Genomic DNA, 17,636 nt, shown 5'->3' with positions numbered 1-17,636 from the left:
CCATCCCGCAGCCTCCCGCAGAGGCTGGGAGGGTGCAAGGCGCTCTGCGGGTGCCGGGGAAGCCACTGGCCGACTCTGAACCCCCTCTCCAGCTCTGGCCACCAACCGGCACGCGGGAAGCTCTGGGGCAAGTGGGGGAAACCGCAGAGGAGGCAGTGGAGCCAGGGAGATTCCGGAGCGCAAGGCCCGGGCCTGGAATTCACATAATTGATATGCAAATCGGATGCAAATCAACCCTCCCCCTCCCCCCAGTTCCCGGGATGGAGCCCGTTTGGAGGACTCCCATCTGGGTCTGAGCAGTGGCCGACCCCAGCCTCTCCGGCTTCCCTGCCTTGTCCCTCACCCGGCCCTCCAGGACAGCCTGGAGCAAGTCCGCCAACGCCTTGCCTCCTCTGGGACCTTCCTGCAAAGGACTTTCCCCTCTGCAGATGAAAGGGCCCAGGGCAGGATGGGGAAAGAAAGCCCTTGAGATAGGAAGGTACTTTCCCCGCTCCCTGGAACTAACAGCCCACCTGCAGGAGGGCAGGCTCCCGAGCTCCGCCGGCAGCCGAGGTTATCAAAGTGAGTCTTAAAGTCGGATTTCTTTCTTGTTGTTTTTTTGTTTTTTGAGAAAGGATTGCACTATGTAGTCCAGACTGGCCTTGAACTCGCAGCTATCCTCCTGCCTCAGCCTCCCAGGAACTGGGATGACAGGTGTGTGCCACCACCTGCCTCCGACATAAAGTCTAACTTCCAGCCATGCGTGGTGGCGCACACTTGTCATCCCAGCACTCGGGAGGCTGAGGCAGGAGGATTGTTGTGAGTTCGAGACCAGCCTGGGCTACAGAGTGAGCTCAAGGCTGGCTTGAACTGCATAGTGAGATCTTGTCTCAAAAAGACAAAACAAAGCAGAAAGTCTTAAGTTCTGTGCCAGCTTTGCCTGTAGCCTGCTGGGTGATCTAGACCAGCTCACTTCTCTTCTCAAAGCTTCAGCTTCTCTGAATGTCAGTGACCATTTCTAGAAAAACAAAGAAGGCTCTGCCAGTATGGACTCCTCTGTCTGTGTCAGGGCCACCTGGCCTTGCTGCTGGGAGACCTGGGAGCCGACCGTCCCCTCTTCACCCTCAGAGGCTCCCACAAGGGCCCTCGCTGATGTGGGGACCGAGGGTGAGCTCCCAATGCTTATCTTTCCTCATCTGCAGGATCTTGCTCAAAACCCACTCCAGGAAGCCCTGTGCGTCCCTGTGCCTGGGTCTCCGCCTCACCCACCCTCACACGTCACCACACCTCACGCCCCACGCCGTCACCCACCCTCCGCGTTTGCCCTTGCGGTATCTTGCTGAAACAGCTCCTGTTTACTTCCTTACCTGGAGTACTGGGTAAGACTGAACCCAGAACCTTCACACTGAGCTTTCACACTGCACTCCGATTTTAAGACTCGCTTGATAACCTAGGGCTGCATCCCCAGCCTTTTTTAGTTTTACTTTTTATTTTGAGACAGGGTCTCGCTGAGTGACTAGGTTACCCAGGTTGGGCTTGAGCTTTTGATCCTCCTGTCTCAGCCTCCCAGAGTGCTGGGATGGCAGGTGTGCAGCCCTGTGCCAGCCTGCTAAGTAATTCTGAAAGCATGTGTTGCATCCTCCGTTAGGCTAGAGCCCTCCCAAGGCAGGGGCTGTCTCCTCCAAGACACAGCTCAGCCAGGCATGGTGGCGCACGTCTGTAATCCCAGCAATGGGGGAGGCTGAGGCAGGAGAATTACCATTAATTTGAGGCCAGCCGGGGCTATGTAATGAGACCCTGCCTTTAAAAAAAAAAAAAAAAAAAAGGACACTGGGCTCTCTGAGGGCAGAGCGTCCCCGCCAGGGTGGCCCTGTCACCGAGTCCGGTGAGGGCTTCTCCTTAGGGTTCAGGGCTCTGCCTCTTCTACCTGCCTCAAGCCTGGCCTCCCCAAGGCCATTCCCCAGGGGAGGCGGACACGGACAGCCAACTCTCCTTGGTCCCCACACGCCCCTGCCCAGGAGGCGCCCTGCCTTTTCCTTCCTTGGGAAACTGGCCCGGCGTCTACCTCCTCCTGCTCTCCCGGCCGCCTGCCCGGGCCTCGGGGCGAGTATTTGCCATCTGCCATCAGTGCATTCGTGGGCTTGGCTCCCAGGCTCCCCGCTGCCCCGTGGGACCTGAGAACCTGTTCGTCCTCCTGTGCCACCCCCAGAATACCTGGGCGCTGTGCTCCCCGGCCCCTCCCAGGCCTCTCAAGCCCCCACTGCCCTTCCTGCCCCAGAGCCCCAGGCGTCTCTGGGCTCCCCCCTCCCTCTCCGGCTTTGCCTCGGGAGACGCCCTCTCCAGCCCGAGCACTTTGCGTTCTGCCTGCTCTATTTGCCAGCGCAGCTCAAGCAAATTAATGCAAATGCAGGGCAAACAAAACGCCGGCAGCGCCGGCCGCCCAGGTGCGAGAAGCGGCCTCCCCGCCTCCCTGCAGCGGGGTCTTTTTTCCCCCTGGAGACATCATCCGACATTCAGGGAACCTGAGGCACAGAGGGGAGAGCAGCCCGCTCCTTCCTGGCTGGGACGCGGATGGACTCCTGTGGGAGGTTTCGGAGGCCTCTGACCTGAGGTGTGCAACAGCTGCACTCACTGCCAGCCCGGAGACCTCATCCTGCCCGGGCTTTTCTTCCACCGTTAATATGTTGCCCTCTGTGATTTGGCCTTTCCCTAGCTCCTTCCAGGCCTTGTGATCAACTCTGGGGCCCTGGGGGAAGGTGGTTCTTCCACCACCTGGGAGGCTGAGGCAGGAGGATTGCTTCGGGTTGAAGGTCAGCCTGGGCTACATAGCAAGACTTTTTCTCAAACGAAAGAGAACGGCCAGCTGTGCTACATGAGCACCCAGCCTGGTGCCCGGGCAGCTGAGGGGCACCTGTCCTACTGACAGCTCCCCACAAACCGGCTTGTTCCCTGCCCCGGTTCTGTCTGATTGCTTCTGTGAGTGTTTTGTTCTGTTCAGAGCCTTGTGACAGAGTCTGGGTGACATATCCCAGGGTTACCACGCTGGCAGAAACCAAGCACATGGACCCCTCTAGTAGACTTGGGGTTGCAAGAGAGCTCAGAGGAAGATTTGGGGTGAAAGAAGGAGACACTGTCTAGAAATGCGTTCAATTAAGAGACGTTCACTGGACTCTTAGCTGTGTCCTGGGCACAGGGCTGGGTGCTCCTGTGGCACAAGTGGCGGTTCTCAAACTTTTTTTTGAGACAAAGTCTCACTGTGTAGCCCAGGCTGGCTTTGAACTCACAGTGATCCTCCTGCCTCAGCCTCCCCAGTGATGGAATTACAGGCGTGCTCCACCATGCCCAGGTCCCCAGCCCTTCTTGATTTAGTAATCTGTGGGACTGGGGCCTACACTTAAGCATCTTTCTGCCCTGGCCCGGTAGTGACCCATTTTGAAAAGCCTGACAGGATACCCTGGGGCCTGAGGGCAGCCTGGAGTTTCGAAGGGTGAGGGGTGAGGGTCTTATACCTGGTTCCCACCACCATCTCTCCTGGCCCCAGGGAGCCTCGAGGGACGGGAGGAGGAGGCAGAGACCGGGCCCACTGCGAGTCAGGGTCCTGGGTGAAGAGAAAAGACTGGAGGACCCGGAAACGGAGATGTGGAGCCCGAGGGAGGGAAGGAGGGAGCCCAGCCCTCCCCTCTGCCAGCCAGCGCCTGGCGTTTGATGCCGGGGCTGCTGAGACATCTCTCCCGGAAACTCAAGGCCAGACAGATAAACACAGATGGAGGGAGAGACTCGCTGCTTTATTTATGGGCCTGGTGACAGGCCCTCTCCTGTCTCAGAGTCACTAATCTACCGGGCGGAAGAGACAGCCCACCCCCTCACCACCCCCTTCCCTCCCGCCTGGGACTGGGGCTCAGCCAGGCTCCAGGCCTCCGAGGCGGCTCCATTCCTGAAGAGCAGCTCCCACAACTCCAGGCTCATCCCAGATGCTGGACACAGGCCGGAGAGGACACTTACATGCCTCCTCAGGGGCCCTTCTGGCTTTTGTTTTTGAGGTGGGGTCTTGCTATGTAGTTCAGGCTGGCCTTGAACTCAGGGCGATCCTCCTGCCTCAGCCTCCTGAGTTCTGGGATGAGAGGCGTGCTCCTATTTATGATTTTTAATTTATTTATTTGATCCTTCCGAATGAGAAGTTGCCCTTGAAGAGACCTGCTGGGTTGGCCTGAGTCTACCCAGAGCAGGAGTTGCTGGGGACTCGGTGACGTCCCTGAGGCGATGGACACGGTTGCACCTCCTTCTAACTCACACCCTCCTTAGCACTGATAAAGGATTTCTGGGGACCCCTGTAAATTCTCCTGTCTGTCCACTCCGCCTGCTCCCTCTCCCGGAAGCCCCTCTGAGGGAGGGGCGTCCCGGGCGGGCAGGGTCCTGCAGGTGGGGGCTGTGCTGTCCTCCCTGCCCTCACCCTCCCTACGCAGGCCTTGCCCGCGTCTTTATCCAGGTGGACGCTGCTGCACTGGGTGGGGGCGGGGACCCAGCCAGCCTCACCAGAGAGAATGAGCGGGTGGGGGGGGTTCCCTCGGCCCCCGGGGTCAGAGGTCAGAGGGCACGGAGAGGGCAGGATCAGGAGGAGGTCAGCGGAGGGGCAGATCTGTACCTGTCGGTGGCTTTGAGGCCGGACACTTGGAGCTTTTAAGAGATTCCCCGGAGATTCGGGAATTTGGCTGGCGGGATCAGACAGCCCGGCTCCCTGAGTCACTGCGGCCAGCCCCAGACGGGGACCTGCACGCCTCGCCTCTCTCTTTTCCACCGGAACGACTTGGGGTCACCCATGGGCCAGGAGGAGCTGGCCAACCCCCGCCCGCCCGGCACACGCTGCCAAGCCCAGGCCGGGCCGGGACCCCGGCGGCCCCTCCGTGGGGAGCAGGCGCCGTGTCGGGGTGCATGGGCTTCATCAGCCTCTCCCTGCTACGTCGGCCGCCAACGGCACCCCAGGTCCCCCACAGCGCGCCGGCCGCTCGCTCGCGCCTGCTCCGCGCTCCTCCCGCGCTGCCCGCCGCAGGAATCCGGGCATCGCCTCTGCCGCCCCGCGCGGGTCCCTGCGATGAATCAGGGGCGAGTGCGGCGCCCGTCCTCTCTGCAGACCAGACGCTGTGGTCGGGCGCCGCGCCTCCTCCTGGCTGCTGCTCCCCGAGGGTCTGCGGGGACGGTCCCGCTCAGGGGCTGGCGGGGACCCGCAGGGGTAAGGGGAGGGTCATTCCCGTCTCTACTCAGGGACGCCTCACAACCAAAGCCGTCGCCCCTAAGGTAAGCGGGGAGCCTCGGGACGTGGGAAAATGGCCTGGCGGAGGTGACCGGGTTTTTCTCCCCGCTCCTCCTCCCCCTTCTCCCCCCTCCGCTACTGCTGCTCTCTTCCTTTTTTTCTCTTCTCCCCCTTTCTCCTTCTTCTTCTTGTGACTTTAAATTCTATTCCTGCTTTTGATTTAAAAAAATCACAATGTGGAGGGAGGAGGAGGGGAATGTAAATGTAAAAAGAATTAAGATATTAATCTTCCAACTCCTCGTGATTAATGTAATCAATATGTATTGCAAACATGGATTAATAAAAAATATTTCAAAATTACAATCATAGCCTGGCATGCTGCACACCTGCAGTCCCTTACTAAGGACTCAGGAGGCTGAGGCAGGAGGGCCGCCATGACTTGGAGGCCAGCCTGCAGTACATGGCCAGACCCCTGTCTCAAAATAAAACCCCTGTGAAAATAAACCCTCCAAAATTACAGTGGTTAGCCATAGCAGGGGCAGTGACTCTGAAACGGAAGCTGAGAAGAAAAGTGCTCCAGTGGTTTCCCCAAGGTTTCCTGAGAGCAGGGTTCTGCCTGCCCCACCCCCACCCCACTCGCTCCATCCTTGGAGACCAGGGTGGGTGTGTGCGTGCGCGTGTGCGTGTGTGTGGTGTGTCTGTCTGTCCCATCTTTTAAAAAACCTCATGGCACTCGGCACTCCCTGTGCCTCCTCCCGCCCCCTGCTCAGCCTGCCTGAGGCCCTGGCTCCTGTGGCAATGGCTCCGTCCCACCCAGGGTTCCCGTTCGGGGCAGACTGGCTGGGTGGCAGCCCTGCCTCCTCTTCCTCCCAGCAGCCGCCACCCCTGCTACCCACACACCCAAAGCAGGAGAAGCAGCATCGGTATGAAGCCGCCGTGGGTCACCCAGCAGCTGGGGTGTGACCGCCTGGGAGAGGGAGGTGGGTGTGTGCACATTGGGTGCTGTTTTGTTGTTTTGTTTTGGGGTTTTTTGGTACCGGGAATTGAACTCAGGACCTTGTGCTTGCCAGGCAGGCACCTGGGCCACTGAGCTATATCCCTGGCCCGTTTTTATTTTTGTTTTTGTACTGGAAATGGAACTCAGGACCTTGCGCTTGCCAGGAAGGTGCTGGTTTTTGTTTGTTTGTTTTTGTTTTGTTTTGAGACAGGGTCTCATTCTGTAATTCAGGCTAGCCTAGATCTCACAGTGTTCCTCCTGCCTCGGCCTCCTAAGTGCTAGAACAACAGGCGTGTGCCATCATGCCTGGGTCCAGACCCTTTTTATTTTTTTAAATTTTGAGACAGAGTTCCATCCAGTCACTAAATTGCCCAGACTGGGCTTGAACTTGGGTCCTCCTGCTTCAGCCTCCCAGAGTGCTTCTACCACAGGTCTGCACCACCGCACCCTGTCTAGTTTTAAATATTATCAACGAGTTAACTCCACTACTTGTCCATCCCATGAGATGTGGAGGCGGCCTAGCCACTGCTCCCCACTTCCACCCGCTTCCGGCTCTGCCAGGCTCTCAGCCTTCAGCTCCCCTTTCTCCGAGCCAGGCGGGCAGACAGCAGGGTGGGGCTTAGCCCATCACACAGTGAGCGGGGAGGCGACAGGCAGAGGGTGAGGAGACTAACCTGAGGCCACGAGGGCCCAGCGTGGTCGCCAGACCTCTGCGCGCCTCTGACTAGGGCCCGTCTCCTAGCCACTGCCACACCCAGCTGGTTTTTCCTCTCATCTCCTTCATGTGACCTGGAATCCGTGGTCTGGGAGGGGCCGTGGCCTCTGTCTGTCTCTGCCCCCTGTTCCTCCAACAAGCTGGATGAGGACCACACTGGAAAAGGACCCATCGCGTGCCTCAATGTTTTTTTTTGCTTTTTGTTTTTTGTTTTTTAAGACAGGGTCTTGCTATGTATGTAGCCCAGGCTGACCTTGAGCTCCCAGCGATCCTCCTGCCTCAGCCTCCTGAGTGCTGGGATCACAGGTGTGTGCCATGCCCAGCCGGCCATACTCAGTCTCTGTAACAAGCAGAGATGAGTGTGCTTTACAGAGGAGGCAGGGCTTGAACCCCCACAGGCTGGGGTTGCTTCCCAACCAGAGTGCAGCCGCTTGGGCCAGAGCCATAGCCACTGCGGGTGGACAGGAGTGACGTGCTGGGGACAGAGCTGACTCAGGAAGAGACCCTCTCACAGAGCTTTCAGTCTGATGGGGGAGGCCGGACCACTGCCCCCTGGAAGGTGCCGGTCTGAGAGGAGTTAGATGCACCCAAAAACCAGCCAGCTTCCAGCCAACACCCCAGTGGCACCCGCGGCTCCAGAAATGTAGGGGCCTCACTGCCCCCGGCCAGCGCTTGGCATAGACAGAGATGGCGGCTCTGCCTTAACTGTGGGGGCCCAGGACAGGAGAGATCCCCAAGATGCCAAACGACCTGTGGGTGAGAGGCCCTCGGCTCCCCGGAGGGAAGTGCTGGCGGCCGGAAGCGGGGCCTCCTCGGGAAGCACCCTGGCATTCCATCCTGTAGCACTTCCTCCTCTCCTTCCAGCCACGCTGCAGGATTATGACAGCGTGGGTAATAAAAAGTGCCTAATTGGTTGTTGTCCAGCGGAGGCTGTTCCCCGTTTCCCTGGGGGTGGGAAACCGGCTGAGTCAGTTTCACTTTTGCCACTGCCCAGTCCCGGCGGTGGCTGGGCGCTAGCGGGAGCCTGGTACCGCGGGTGGTGGGAGCCAGTGCAGGCGGCCTCCACCCAGGGTGGGCACAAGGGCAGAAGGCAGGCTTTCCCCTGACGGCCAGAGCCACCCCAGACGCCAAAGGCCTGTGCAGGAGGCGGGAGGAGGCCGAGGTGCCCCGGAGTCCTGACGCCTGGGGCCTGTGCCGTCGCCCAGCTGTGTGGTCCCCGGTTGGCTAAGCTGCCTCCAGGAAGACAGGCGGGTAGCGCAGAGGCCGGGACGAGTGGAGGAGCTGCGGTGGACCCCGCAGCAGTGCCCGGCCGCAGCTGGCACGCAGTCCTCGGGCAGAGGAGCAGCGGGGCCAGGATGCGGGCCAGCTGGGCCAGTACATGGCAGGACAGGACAGGGGAGAGGACTTCCAGGTCAGGGACCCTGGGTTTCCTGTTGTCCTCTCTGGTGGCCGGGGGGCACTGGGGCAGGCTGTTCCGTGCCCTCTCAGGCTGCCTCCCCACCTCGCCTCTCCCAGCAGGAAGGGCAGAGCCAGGTGTGGGATCCGCACTTTCCCGGCACCCGTGAGCCCACTCGCCGGCCTGCCCCTGGAGATGCCCTGCTCCTCCGCAGCCCTCCCCTCTCCCCGTCTCCGACAGGGAACCCCACGCAGTCCCTCCCCTCCCGTGCCTGCCACCGCCCTTAGATCCCCCACCCCTGCCACTGGCCCCTTCTTGCCTACATCCAGCACGCGGACCCTGACTCCCCCACCAGCTGGGCAGTTAAAATGTGCCTTTCTGGGGGGCTGGGGATTTAGCTCAGCGGCAAAGCGCCTGCCTGGCAAGTGCAAGGTCGTGAGTTCGGTTCCTGGTACCAGAGAAAAACCAAAACCAAAACCAAAACAAAGTGTATTTCCCTAGCTGGGCGGGGGCTAGAGAGGTGGCTAGACCCTGTCTCAAACAAACTATAAAATAACGTGCTCCCCACGGAATCTGCGGGACCGTGCAGGTCATCTGTGACCCTCCGGGCCTCCGCCACCGGTACCCCTTCTCCCTTCCCGGGTTCCCCGCTTTGCCCTGGGAAAGCAGCACCGTCCCTGGGCTGCCTGCCACCTCTGACTGCCCCGGGGCCTTGGCACAGGGACAGCCACCTGTCTCGGGAGGCACAGGTGGAAGCTCGCAGGGAGTGGGCACCGCAGCCTCGGACCCTCGGAGCCCCCCAGGGCTGGAAGCGGGAACCCAGGCCCTGACCCAGCCGGGCAAGTCCCTCTGTCTTGGGGGAGTGCTCGCTCGCAGGTGGGGGTGGCGTGGGGGGCTCCAGGGGTGCTGCAGATTTATGGGCTGGATTTTTACAGGCCAGGAGCGGCCCCAGGCAGGAGCCGGAGCCTGGTGGAGGCGAGGTGCAAACGTAAACCTCCCGACATGAAAGTGGCAGACCCCCCCGCCCCGCCCGTGGGTGGTGAGAGATTTATGGCTCTTGCACAAAGCCTGCAGGAGGGGCTGGGGAGCTGCAGGGAACCTCAGAGCCGGCAGCTCCCCACTGAGGCCTTCACCTCTTCTCTTCTAGGAAAAAAGTTACCAATAGAACAGGTCCCAGCTGCCGGCTCCATGCTTGCGGCCCTGGGACTGCACCCTGCCCTGCTGGCTCCCAGCTCCCCCATCTCTCCTCTATGCCCCACCCCCGCCCCTGCTCAGGGCAAGGTGGGGTGTGCTCCGGAGGGGCAACTTCCTCCCACCACAGCTCCAGGGAGGGCTCGTGCTTCCTGCAGTGGGGACAGGTGAAGAGGCTTTTTGAGACAGGATCTTCCGAAGTCACTAAGTTGCCCATGCTGGCCTCAAACTTGAGATCTTCCTGCCTCAGCCTCAGAGTCCCCATATTTAGGAAATACGTTGGGAGTATATATGGGGGGTAGGCATCTTACCTGAAGGGAGACCCAGAGATGGCAAAAGGAGGACATGGAAACACAGGAGGCCCCCATGAGCGGAAAGGCCGAGGCAGGACCCTCAGGAGTAGAAGGTGCCCAACCCCATCCTTTACCCTCAGCTCTTGTCCAGCCAAACTCGGCTGTCACTTTCTACCTGGCCGGACGGGACCCCTTCCCAACCCCGGGCCTCAGGGAGGTGGCCCTGCGTTGCCCAGGAACCACGTGAAGGCACCTAGTAGGCGTCCGAGGCCTGGTGAGGGCCGAGGAAGCTCTGAATGGAGCAGGCAGGGCCGTGTGGCCGACGATGGCCACCCTGGGACACCAGCAGGCCTGGCCCGCCCTGCCTATTCCAGCCACCCATGATGGCCCCGCTGGCACAGAGACAGCCAGCTGAGTAATGTCTCAGGTGCCCAGCCAAGTGGGCACGGGCTTGCCCACCGCCAGGCCCCACCCCAAGTGGTCAGTGCCCCTCCCCAGTGACAGGCAGGGTGCGGAGAGGACAGATGGGGAGCCCCAGCCTAATCCAGCCCAGGGCTCCGGGCGGAGCGGGGGCAGCAGGGCCTGGGGAGCGGGTCTGGGGCAGCTCAGGCTCCTTCTCAGCTGGCCGGCTGGGAAGGGAGGGCGGCCGAGAAGGCCTGGGCTCTGGGATCGAGGAGGAGGAGGAGGAGGAAGGCAAGGCGGGGAGAAGGCTTCCCTCTGGTGGCCCCCACTCCCGCCGCCAGCTCTGACTCCAGGGCTGGTCAGGACCTGCCTGCAGCCTGCCTCCCTCCCCACAGCCCCCGGGGAAAATTACTCTCCTGCTGCTGCTTTTTATTTTTTGAAGCCAGATCAAAGGTGGGACCCAGCTGGGAGCCCTAGTAAAATCTCAGCAATGTGGAGCTCGGAGTTTCAGAGGTGAAACCAGGAGCTGGGGAGGGCGGCCGCAGGGGTCAGAGGCCAGGGAGGGCAGAAAGAGCCGCAGGGCGGCCTGAGGACTCCAGGTGGGTGTGTGGTCACCTCGGTGGGCACCGCTGTCCCCCACACAGGGACACCTATGGGCTCCCAGCTCCGGTGTCCAACTGGAAGGCTTTTTCCAGGCAGCATTCTTAACGGCCAAATGTCATCCTTCTCTTACCTCACTGTCCCCTTTGGTAATTTAATCCAGTGCCATACTTATTTTTATTTTGGCTTTCAGACACAGGGTCTCGATATGTAGCCCACACAGAACTGGAACTCTTTTTTTTTTTTTTTTTTTGGTTTTTCTCCGGTACCGGGAACTGAACTCACGACCTTGCGCTTGCCAGGCAGGCGCTTTTGCCACTGAGCTAAATCCCCAGCCCCCAGAACTGGAACTCTTGATGATCCTCCTGCTTCAGCCTCCCAAGTGCTGGGATCACAGGTGTGTGCCACCTGCCTGGTTCTAGGGCATTACTTCTTTCTTTCCCTTTCCTTCCTTCCTTGTGTCCTTCCTTCCTTCCTTTCCTTTCTCTCTCTCTTTCTTCCTTCTTTCTTCCTTCCCTCCTCCCTCCCTTTCTTTGAGACAAGGTCTTGCAAAAAAAAAAAAAAAAAAAAAAAAAGACAGGGTCTCGCTATGCAGTTCAGGCTGGTCTTGAGCTCACTTTGTAGCCCAGGCTGGTTTCGGACTTGCAACAATCCTCCTGCCTCAGCCTCCCGAGTGCTGGGATTACGGGTGTGCGCCTGGCTTTCAGTGCCCTACTTTATGTGACCAGAAAGTTCTTGGCTTAGGAAACCTTGCTTCCCCTGCTGCCAGCCACAGCACACTCCCACCCCCAGGCTTGACTTGTGACTGTGCAAAAGCACCTCCTGTTTCTTCTACACCTTCCTGAGGACCTGCAGCTGGAATGCAGGCCTTGTGCTCCCGTGACCTTAGTGTTCATGGAAAGGCGGAGTGCATGACTGCCACTCTGTCCTGCTCCCTCTTCCCCAGGCTGCACACGCTTTCTCCTTCTTTCTCTCTCTTTCCTTCCTCCCCTCCCTTTCTTTCTTTCGACAGGATCTCACTATGTACTTCAAATGGACCTTGACCTTGCGGTGATCCTCCTGCCTCAGCCTCTTAAGTGCTGGGACTATAGGTGTGCCACCACGCCTAGCTGCACGTGACTGTTCTGGCTAGGAGTTACCCTTGCCATCTTGAATACTGTGGCATGGGAGAGGTTAGTGGGGCTTTTCAGGGGTACAGGTGGCTGGCATTAGAAGGGCAGAGCCTAGCTGGGTGTGGTGGCGCGTGCCTGTCATCCCAGCATTCAGGAGGCTGAGGAAAGAGGATTGCTTTGAGATCAAGGCCAATTTGGAGTACACAGCTACACCCTGTCTCAAAAAAAGGTACATCCTTGAGCCACAGTAGGGTCCTGGCTGAGGTGCTGGCCAGGCAGAGTTGGGGGCACCATGAGCACCCGGAGCTGGGGGACTGGAGGGAGACGGTGCCACCCTACACGTTCTGCTGTCGCTGATGCACTGTGTGACCTCAGCCATACCTCCCTCCCTGTCTCAGTGCCTCGGTTTCCCGTGGCCATAAAATACGGGGTTAATTGTCCCTCGCAGGGAAGCTGAGAGCGGTAATTGAGTGATGGCTCTGAAGAGGGGGATCTATAAATACAAGGCATCATTAGAGGGCATTTCACAGCCCTCTGTGGCCCTGTGTCATTAGGAACAGGACGATTGTTATTGTTATTACCCCCGGTGCCCACTTCCCGAGTCTCTGCCAGCTGGGCCCTGCTCCAGGGCCGCATCCCAGCCAGTGGCCTCTGGGAATCCACAGCTTCCACCCTGGGGAGGGAGCCTAGACCACCCTCAGGGGGCTGGGGTCTGACCGAGGTGTGGCTTTGAGAAAGGGGTTCAGGGGGCCTGAAGTGACAGACAGCCATGGACATGGGACTGCGCCTGCCTTTGTCCCTGGGGATGATTCCAGTAGCCCAGGCTGGCCTCAAACCAACAGCGATCCTCCTGCCTCAGCCTCCTGAGTGCTGGGATTACAGGTGTGCGCCACCACGCCTGGCCACTGCGGAAAGTCTGGACTCGCAGGAGCCGAGCGGACGGGCTTGTGGAGCTGCATGTGGGTTGGCAGAGGGAGGACAGGGACGCAGCACAGCCGGGCCTGGTCCCTGCAGCCACACTGTCTCCCTGTCCAGTTAGACACTGGGCTGTGGCTCTGGGAATGCCGTGGGCGCCCCCTGGTGTTGACACACAAAGCGAGGGGAGACCTGGGGCTTCCACCCTAAAAGGCTCCTCCCCAGCCAGGTCCTCCCTTGCCCATCCAGGTCAGTAGGGAGAACGCTGCGGAACATCCTTGCTGGAAGGTTCTGTGGCAGTTGGTGGCGGCCATCGCCCAGGCAGGGCAGCGGGCACAGGAGAGGAGCAGGGCATAGTCAGGAGCGGCCTGGTGGGCAGGGCAGACAGTGCCCTGTGGACAGTCACAGCTCTGTCTACTTCTCACAGCGCAGACCCCTGGGGCAGCCTGGGTCACTGAGGCTCTGAGAGGCAAACAACCGCGACGCCTTCAGCCTGGGTCTCCGTCCCTCTGATCCTTTTCAAGCCTTCGAGGAAAGGGCAGGGATGGCTTGGAAAGTCTTCCCTGGAGGCGGAGGGAACAGGAGCACAAACGGAAGGCCAGAGGAGAGAAGGGGAGACGCAGAGGCTCCTGGGAAACCCTTAAGGCCAAAGGAGCCATCTTTAGAGGGCTGAGGTGGCTGGGCCTGGTGGTGCACGCCTGTGATCCCAGCATTCAGGAGGCTGAGGCAGGAGGATCGCCTTGAACTTGAGGCCAGCTGTAAGAGGCAGACAGGGAAGGAGAAGTGAAGTGGCTGGTGGTGGAGGGGGCTGGCCCTGAAAGAGAAGGGGTGAGAGAAGCGTTAAAAGGACATTCAGTCAAAAAACATTTACTGTGTGCCCACCGCCATGGGACAGTGTGCTGGGAATAGAAGGTGTGGTGGTGGAGAAGGCAAACCTGGGAGGCAGGCGCAGGGCCGCACATTTGCAATCCCAGCTACTTGGGAAGCTGAGGCAGGAGGATCGCAAGTCTGAGGCTAGCTTGGGCAACTCAGTGAGACACTGTCACCAGATACAAAGGGCTGGGGATGTAGCTCAGTGGCAGAGTGCTTGCCTAGTGGCTCTTAGTAGGGGAGAGTGAGTAGCTTTGCAAATCGGAAATGGCGAGAGAGTGACAGCTGGAAGAGGAGGCTGACGGGTGGGAGCAGGACGAAGATGGCGGGAGACGCCGCTGGAAGCACACAGGGCCTGGCTGTGCTGAGCTGGAGATTGAGCCGGAAGTAAGGACTGCGGACCACAGCAGGTAGGGCGGGGCATCCAGGAAGGGGAGGGCTGCAGGGGCTGGTGGGGCATCCTATAGAGGATCTTTGGGCCAGGGAGTCCTGCTATGCAAGCGCCTGTCCCCAGGCCCTTTCTCACTGGGCACCTGCCTTCCCCAGGCCCCATTCCTGGGATGGGGCAGACTTCACAACCTGTTGAAAGTACCTGGAGTCGTGGCACTCGGCTCTAGTCCCAGTGCTGGGGAAGCTGAGGCAGGAGGATCACCCAGAGTTCCCAGCCGGCCTGGGCCACATAGTGAGACCCAGTCTGAAAAAACAAAACAATAAAATAAACAATAACAAAGGGCAAAACCATTGCAATAATTCCAAACCCCCGGTGAAACCCTCCAGACCCTCACCCTGCCCCCACCCATGGGCACACTACTGTCTTCCCGGTGGGGCCCCTGGGGTGGGAGAAGCCGTGACCACCAACTGTTGTCCCAGAAGGCCGGCAGTGGCCCAGCAGCACAGGGCACCCCGCCTCCTCCCGCGGCCCCTGCCCCCGCTCCCAGCTCAGTCAGCTGAGTACAGTCGTAGAACCCTGTGAGGTCCTTGGCTTGACAGTGAAGCAATCAATCTGAAAACAGGCCCAGGACAGAATGCTTGGTCCATATAAACAAGCCCCGCCCCATACAGATGTAATCGTATGCCAATATTCATTTTTTAACACTTCCTGGCCATCCTGCGTATTGTCCCCAATCCCGCTGCAGCTGTCTTTTAGAGGAGTTGAGGGGGGATGCGGAACCCTTTGCAGGTGTCTAGAGAAACCCAGGAGAGCACAGAGGACCATGTTTAGCTGGGCAGGGTAAGGTCTTGAATGATGCATAGGAGTTTACTAGCAGAAAGGAACGGTAAGGGTAGGAAGGGAACTACTGGAAAGAAGTCTTTTAGGGATCTGAATTTTCTTTGAGAGAAAATACTAGGACTTGTAGAAAATATGGGTGGACTCCGGGCATGGTGGCTCACACCTGTCATCCCAGCACTTGGGAGGCTGAGGCAGGAGGATCACTGTGAGTTTGAGACCAGCCTGGGCTACTCAAGGCCAGCCTGAACTGTAGAGTGAGACCCTGTCTTAAAAAGACAAAAAAAAAAGAAAATATGGATGGATGGAGATAAAGCATGAAATACACATAAGTCAGAGTGCAGAGGGCCTTGTTTGCTGAGAAAGGAGTTTGGCTTTACCCAGAGATACAAGGACCCAGTGAAGGTTAACCAGAAGAGTGATATCCCTTCACAGCTGGTTTGAGACAGGGTCTCACTGTGCAGTTCAGGCTGGATTTGAACTCACTATGTAGTCCAGGCTGGCCTCAAACTTGAAGCAATCCTCCTTCCTCAGCTTCCTGAGGGTTGGAATGACAGGTCGGTGCCACCATGCCTGTCTATGCCTTGTCTTTCAAAGGCTAACATCCGGAGTAGACTGGTAGGTAATGTGCTGCATACTAAGCATTTTGCCTCACATGTATTTATTTTGTATTTCATTTTTTGTAGCAGTGGCAGGGTCTCACTAAATTGTTAAGTTGTCCAAGCTTTTTCTCTTTCTTTTTTTGTCTTTTTGAGACAGGGTCTTACTATGTAGTTCAGGCTGGCCTTGAGCTCACTTTTAGCCCAGGCTGGTCTCAAACTCCCAACGATCCTCCTGCCTCAGCCTCCCTAGTGCTGGGATTACAGGTGTACGCCATCATACCACAGCAAGTACTAACCATCCTGACCCTGCGTAGCTTCCAAGATCAGACAAGCTCTGGCGTGTTAAGGGTGGTATGGCCAGAGACTTTCTTTCTTGTTTTGTTTGTTTTTTGAGACAGGGTCTATGTAGTACAGGCTGGCCTGGAACTCGAGGTGATCCTTCTGCCTCAGCCTCCTGAATGCTGGATTACAGGTGCACACCACCATTCCTGGCTTGCACACCAACCTTTCCTGCCGGGATTTCTCAAACTGCCAGTCATGATCAAGAAAGAAAAGACATAGGTTAGGAAAGAAAGAGGAGTAAAATGGGATAGGCTAGAACAGATCTATCTGTGCCAAGAACCTAACTCAAGTGATAGAGTGCCTGCCCTTCATACAAGGGGGCCTGGCTTTCAAATCCCAGCACTGGAAAAAAAAAAAAAAGTTGGCCTTGATTCCATCCCCAGGAATAAAGATAAATATTGTTTCAGGAAAGTTTGCTATATACTACTATACGTGCGTAAGTGTGCCAGATCAGGATGCAAAACACGTTTATCTTACTGCAGGCAATGGCTTGACAAGGCCACTGCGTAGGGGGTGTCCTCTCTACCGATGAGGACACATCGCGCGGGGAGTTTCGGTGCCCTGCCTAAAGGTCCCACCAGAAGGGGATGTGCAGGTCTGGAAGCCAGGCTGGGCCTCCTCACTAATGCCAGGCTAGGCGTCCACAGGAGAGGCTTGGAAGACAGAGCGAGCCAACCGGCGCCTTCTCCCACCCAGAGACCAAGCAGGGGTCTCCCACTCCAAAGCGCTCTGGGGCACGGGTTAACGCACATTCCAGACACGCCCCAAAGTGCTCCGCCTGATAAGGAGGAGGCCCCGGAATCCTGCTTTTGGAAAGATTTCAAAAGCAGTGTAATCCTAGCACTCCGGGAGGCTGAGGCATGAGGACTGCTGAGTTCGAGGCCAGCCTGGGCTACCCAGCGAGATCCTGTCTGAAAAAAATAAAGTTCAGATGATTCCGTTTGGATGCCAAGGGTAAGGGATGGGCCGGGAGGGGTACTGCATCGGCCAAAACCTGCTCAGAATGAAGAGAGGCTTGGCGGATACGATGGAAATCCCGGCTTCCTGCTACGGTGTCGGGGTGCAGGGCCTCGCTGTACACAGTCGCCTCTTCCAAGGGGGGTGGCGGCAGGGCAGAACACAGGACGGTGTCTGTTCACTCACCAGGCAGGGGCGTCGAGGGGAGCCCCCGAGCGCGAGCACACCCCTGCCTCGCCTGGGAGAAACTGCGCGCACGGGCAGCGTATGCATTTTATAGGGCACAGGCCGGCCTCCCCTGAGGACTTCTGATTGGCTTTCGGGCAGATCTATCATTCGTCTTCTGGGTTAGAGGTGGGGGGAAGGTCAACCGCGACCAATACGGAAACGCTCCTCACCTAAGCCCCTCCCCACCTCGCTTCCTGTTGCTGTCCATCAACCACCCTGGGGGCGGGACTTTGCCTCCCGCCAGTTGGCTGGTGAACGCGTCTTTCATTTCCCAGTAGGTTTCCGGTTGGTGCTTGCTGCCGTCCATCAGTGACACTCCATAGTCCTATTGGCCAGATCAACGTCGCTCTAGATGCGTCTCTCTGATTAGTTAGCAGTGCTGTCGGTCCCCAATGTACCGTACGCTTATTGGTGGGCACTGCCGTCGCTCGGGCGGTGGCGGGCTCTGGGATTGGCGGGCGCTAGGCGGGCGGTGTCAGGCTCTCGGTGGCGGCGGAGGCGGCGGAGGCCAGGGAGGAAGATGTCGTAATGAGCGGTGGGTCCCGGCCCCTGCCGGCGGGG

General features: G+C 58.6%; 1 protein-coding gene and 1 long non-coding RNA gene across 3 annotated transcripts in view; one reads left to right on the top strand and one right to left on the bottom strand.

Annotated features, from left to right (window-relative positions):
• Positions 1 to 11,855: 11,855 nt before the first annotated feature.
• On the bottom strand, positions 11,856 to 17,233 carry LOC102012270. Its single transcript, XR_262601.2, has 3 exons — positions 17,034 to 17,233; positions 14,311 to 14,412; positions 11,856 to 13,662 (listed from the first exon to the last, which is right to left on the bottom strand). It is a non-coding gene; the product is annotated as an uncharacterized LOC102012270 (long non-coding RNA).
• Sp2 (Sp2 transcription factor) overlaps positions 13,912 to 17,636 on the top strand; it is a 25,719-nt gene continuing 21,994 nt past the window's right edge. Inside the window, exon 1 of one of the 2 annotated variants that reach the window (XM_005394260.2) lies at positions 13,912 to 14,128. Coding sequence is in view for 1 of the 2 variants with exons in the window: in XM_005394259.2 (XP_005394316.1) it covers positions 17,604 to 17,610 (7 nt within the window). In the remaining variant the exon portion in view is untranslated. Of the gene's footprint in view, positions 14,129 to 17,317; positions 17,611 to 17,636 lie in introns of those variants that run through there. The other variant, XM_005394259.2, reaches the window with a different exon arrangement.

The sequence above is a fragment of the Chinchilla lanigera genome, unplaced genomic scaffold (genome assembly GCF_000276665.1).
Source record: "Chinchilla lanigera isolate Chin_1 unplaced genomic scaffold, ChiLan1.0 scaffold00050, whole genome shotgun sequence".
NCBI lineage: Eukaryota > Metazoa > Chordata > Mammalia > Rodentia > Chinchillidae > Chinchilla > Chinchilla lanigera.
Note: the sequence above shows the minus strand (reverse complement) of the source record. Positions and strands in the feature narration are given on the sequence as shown.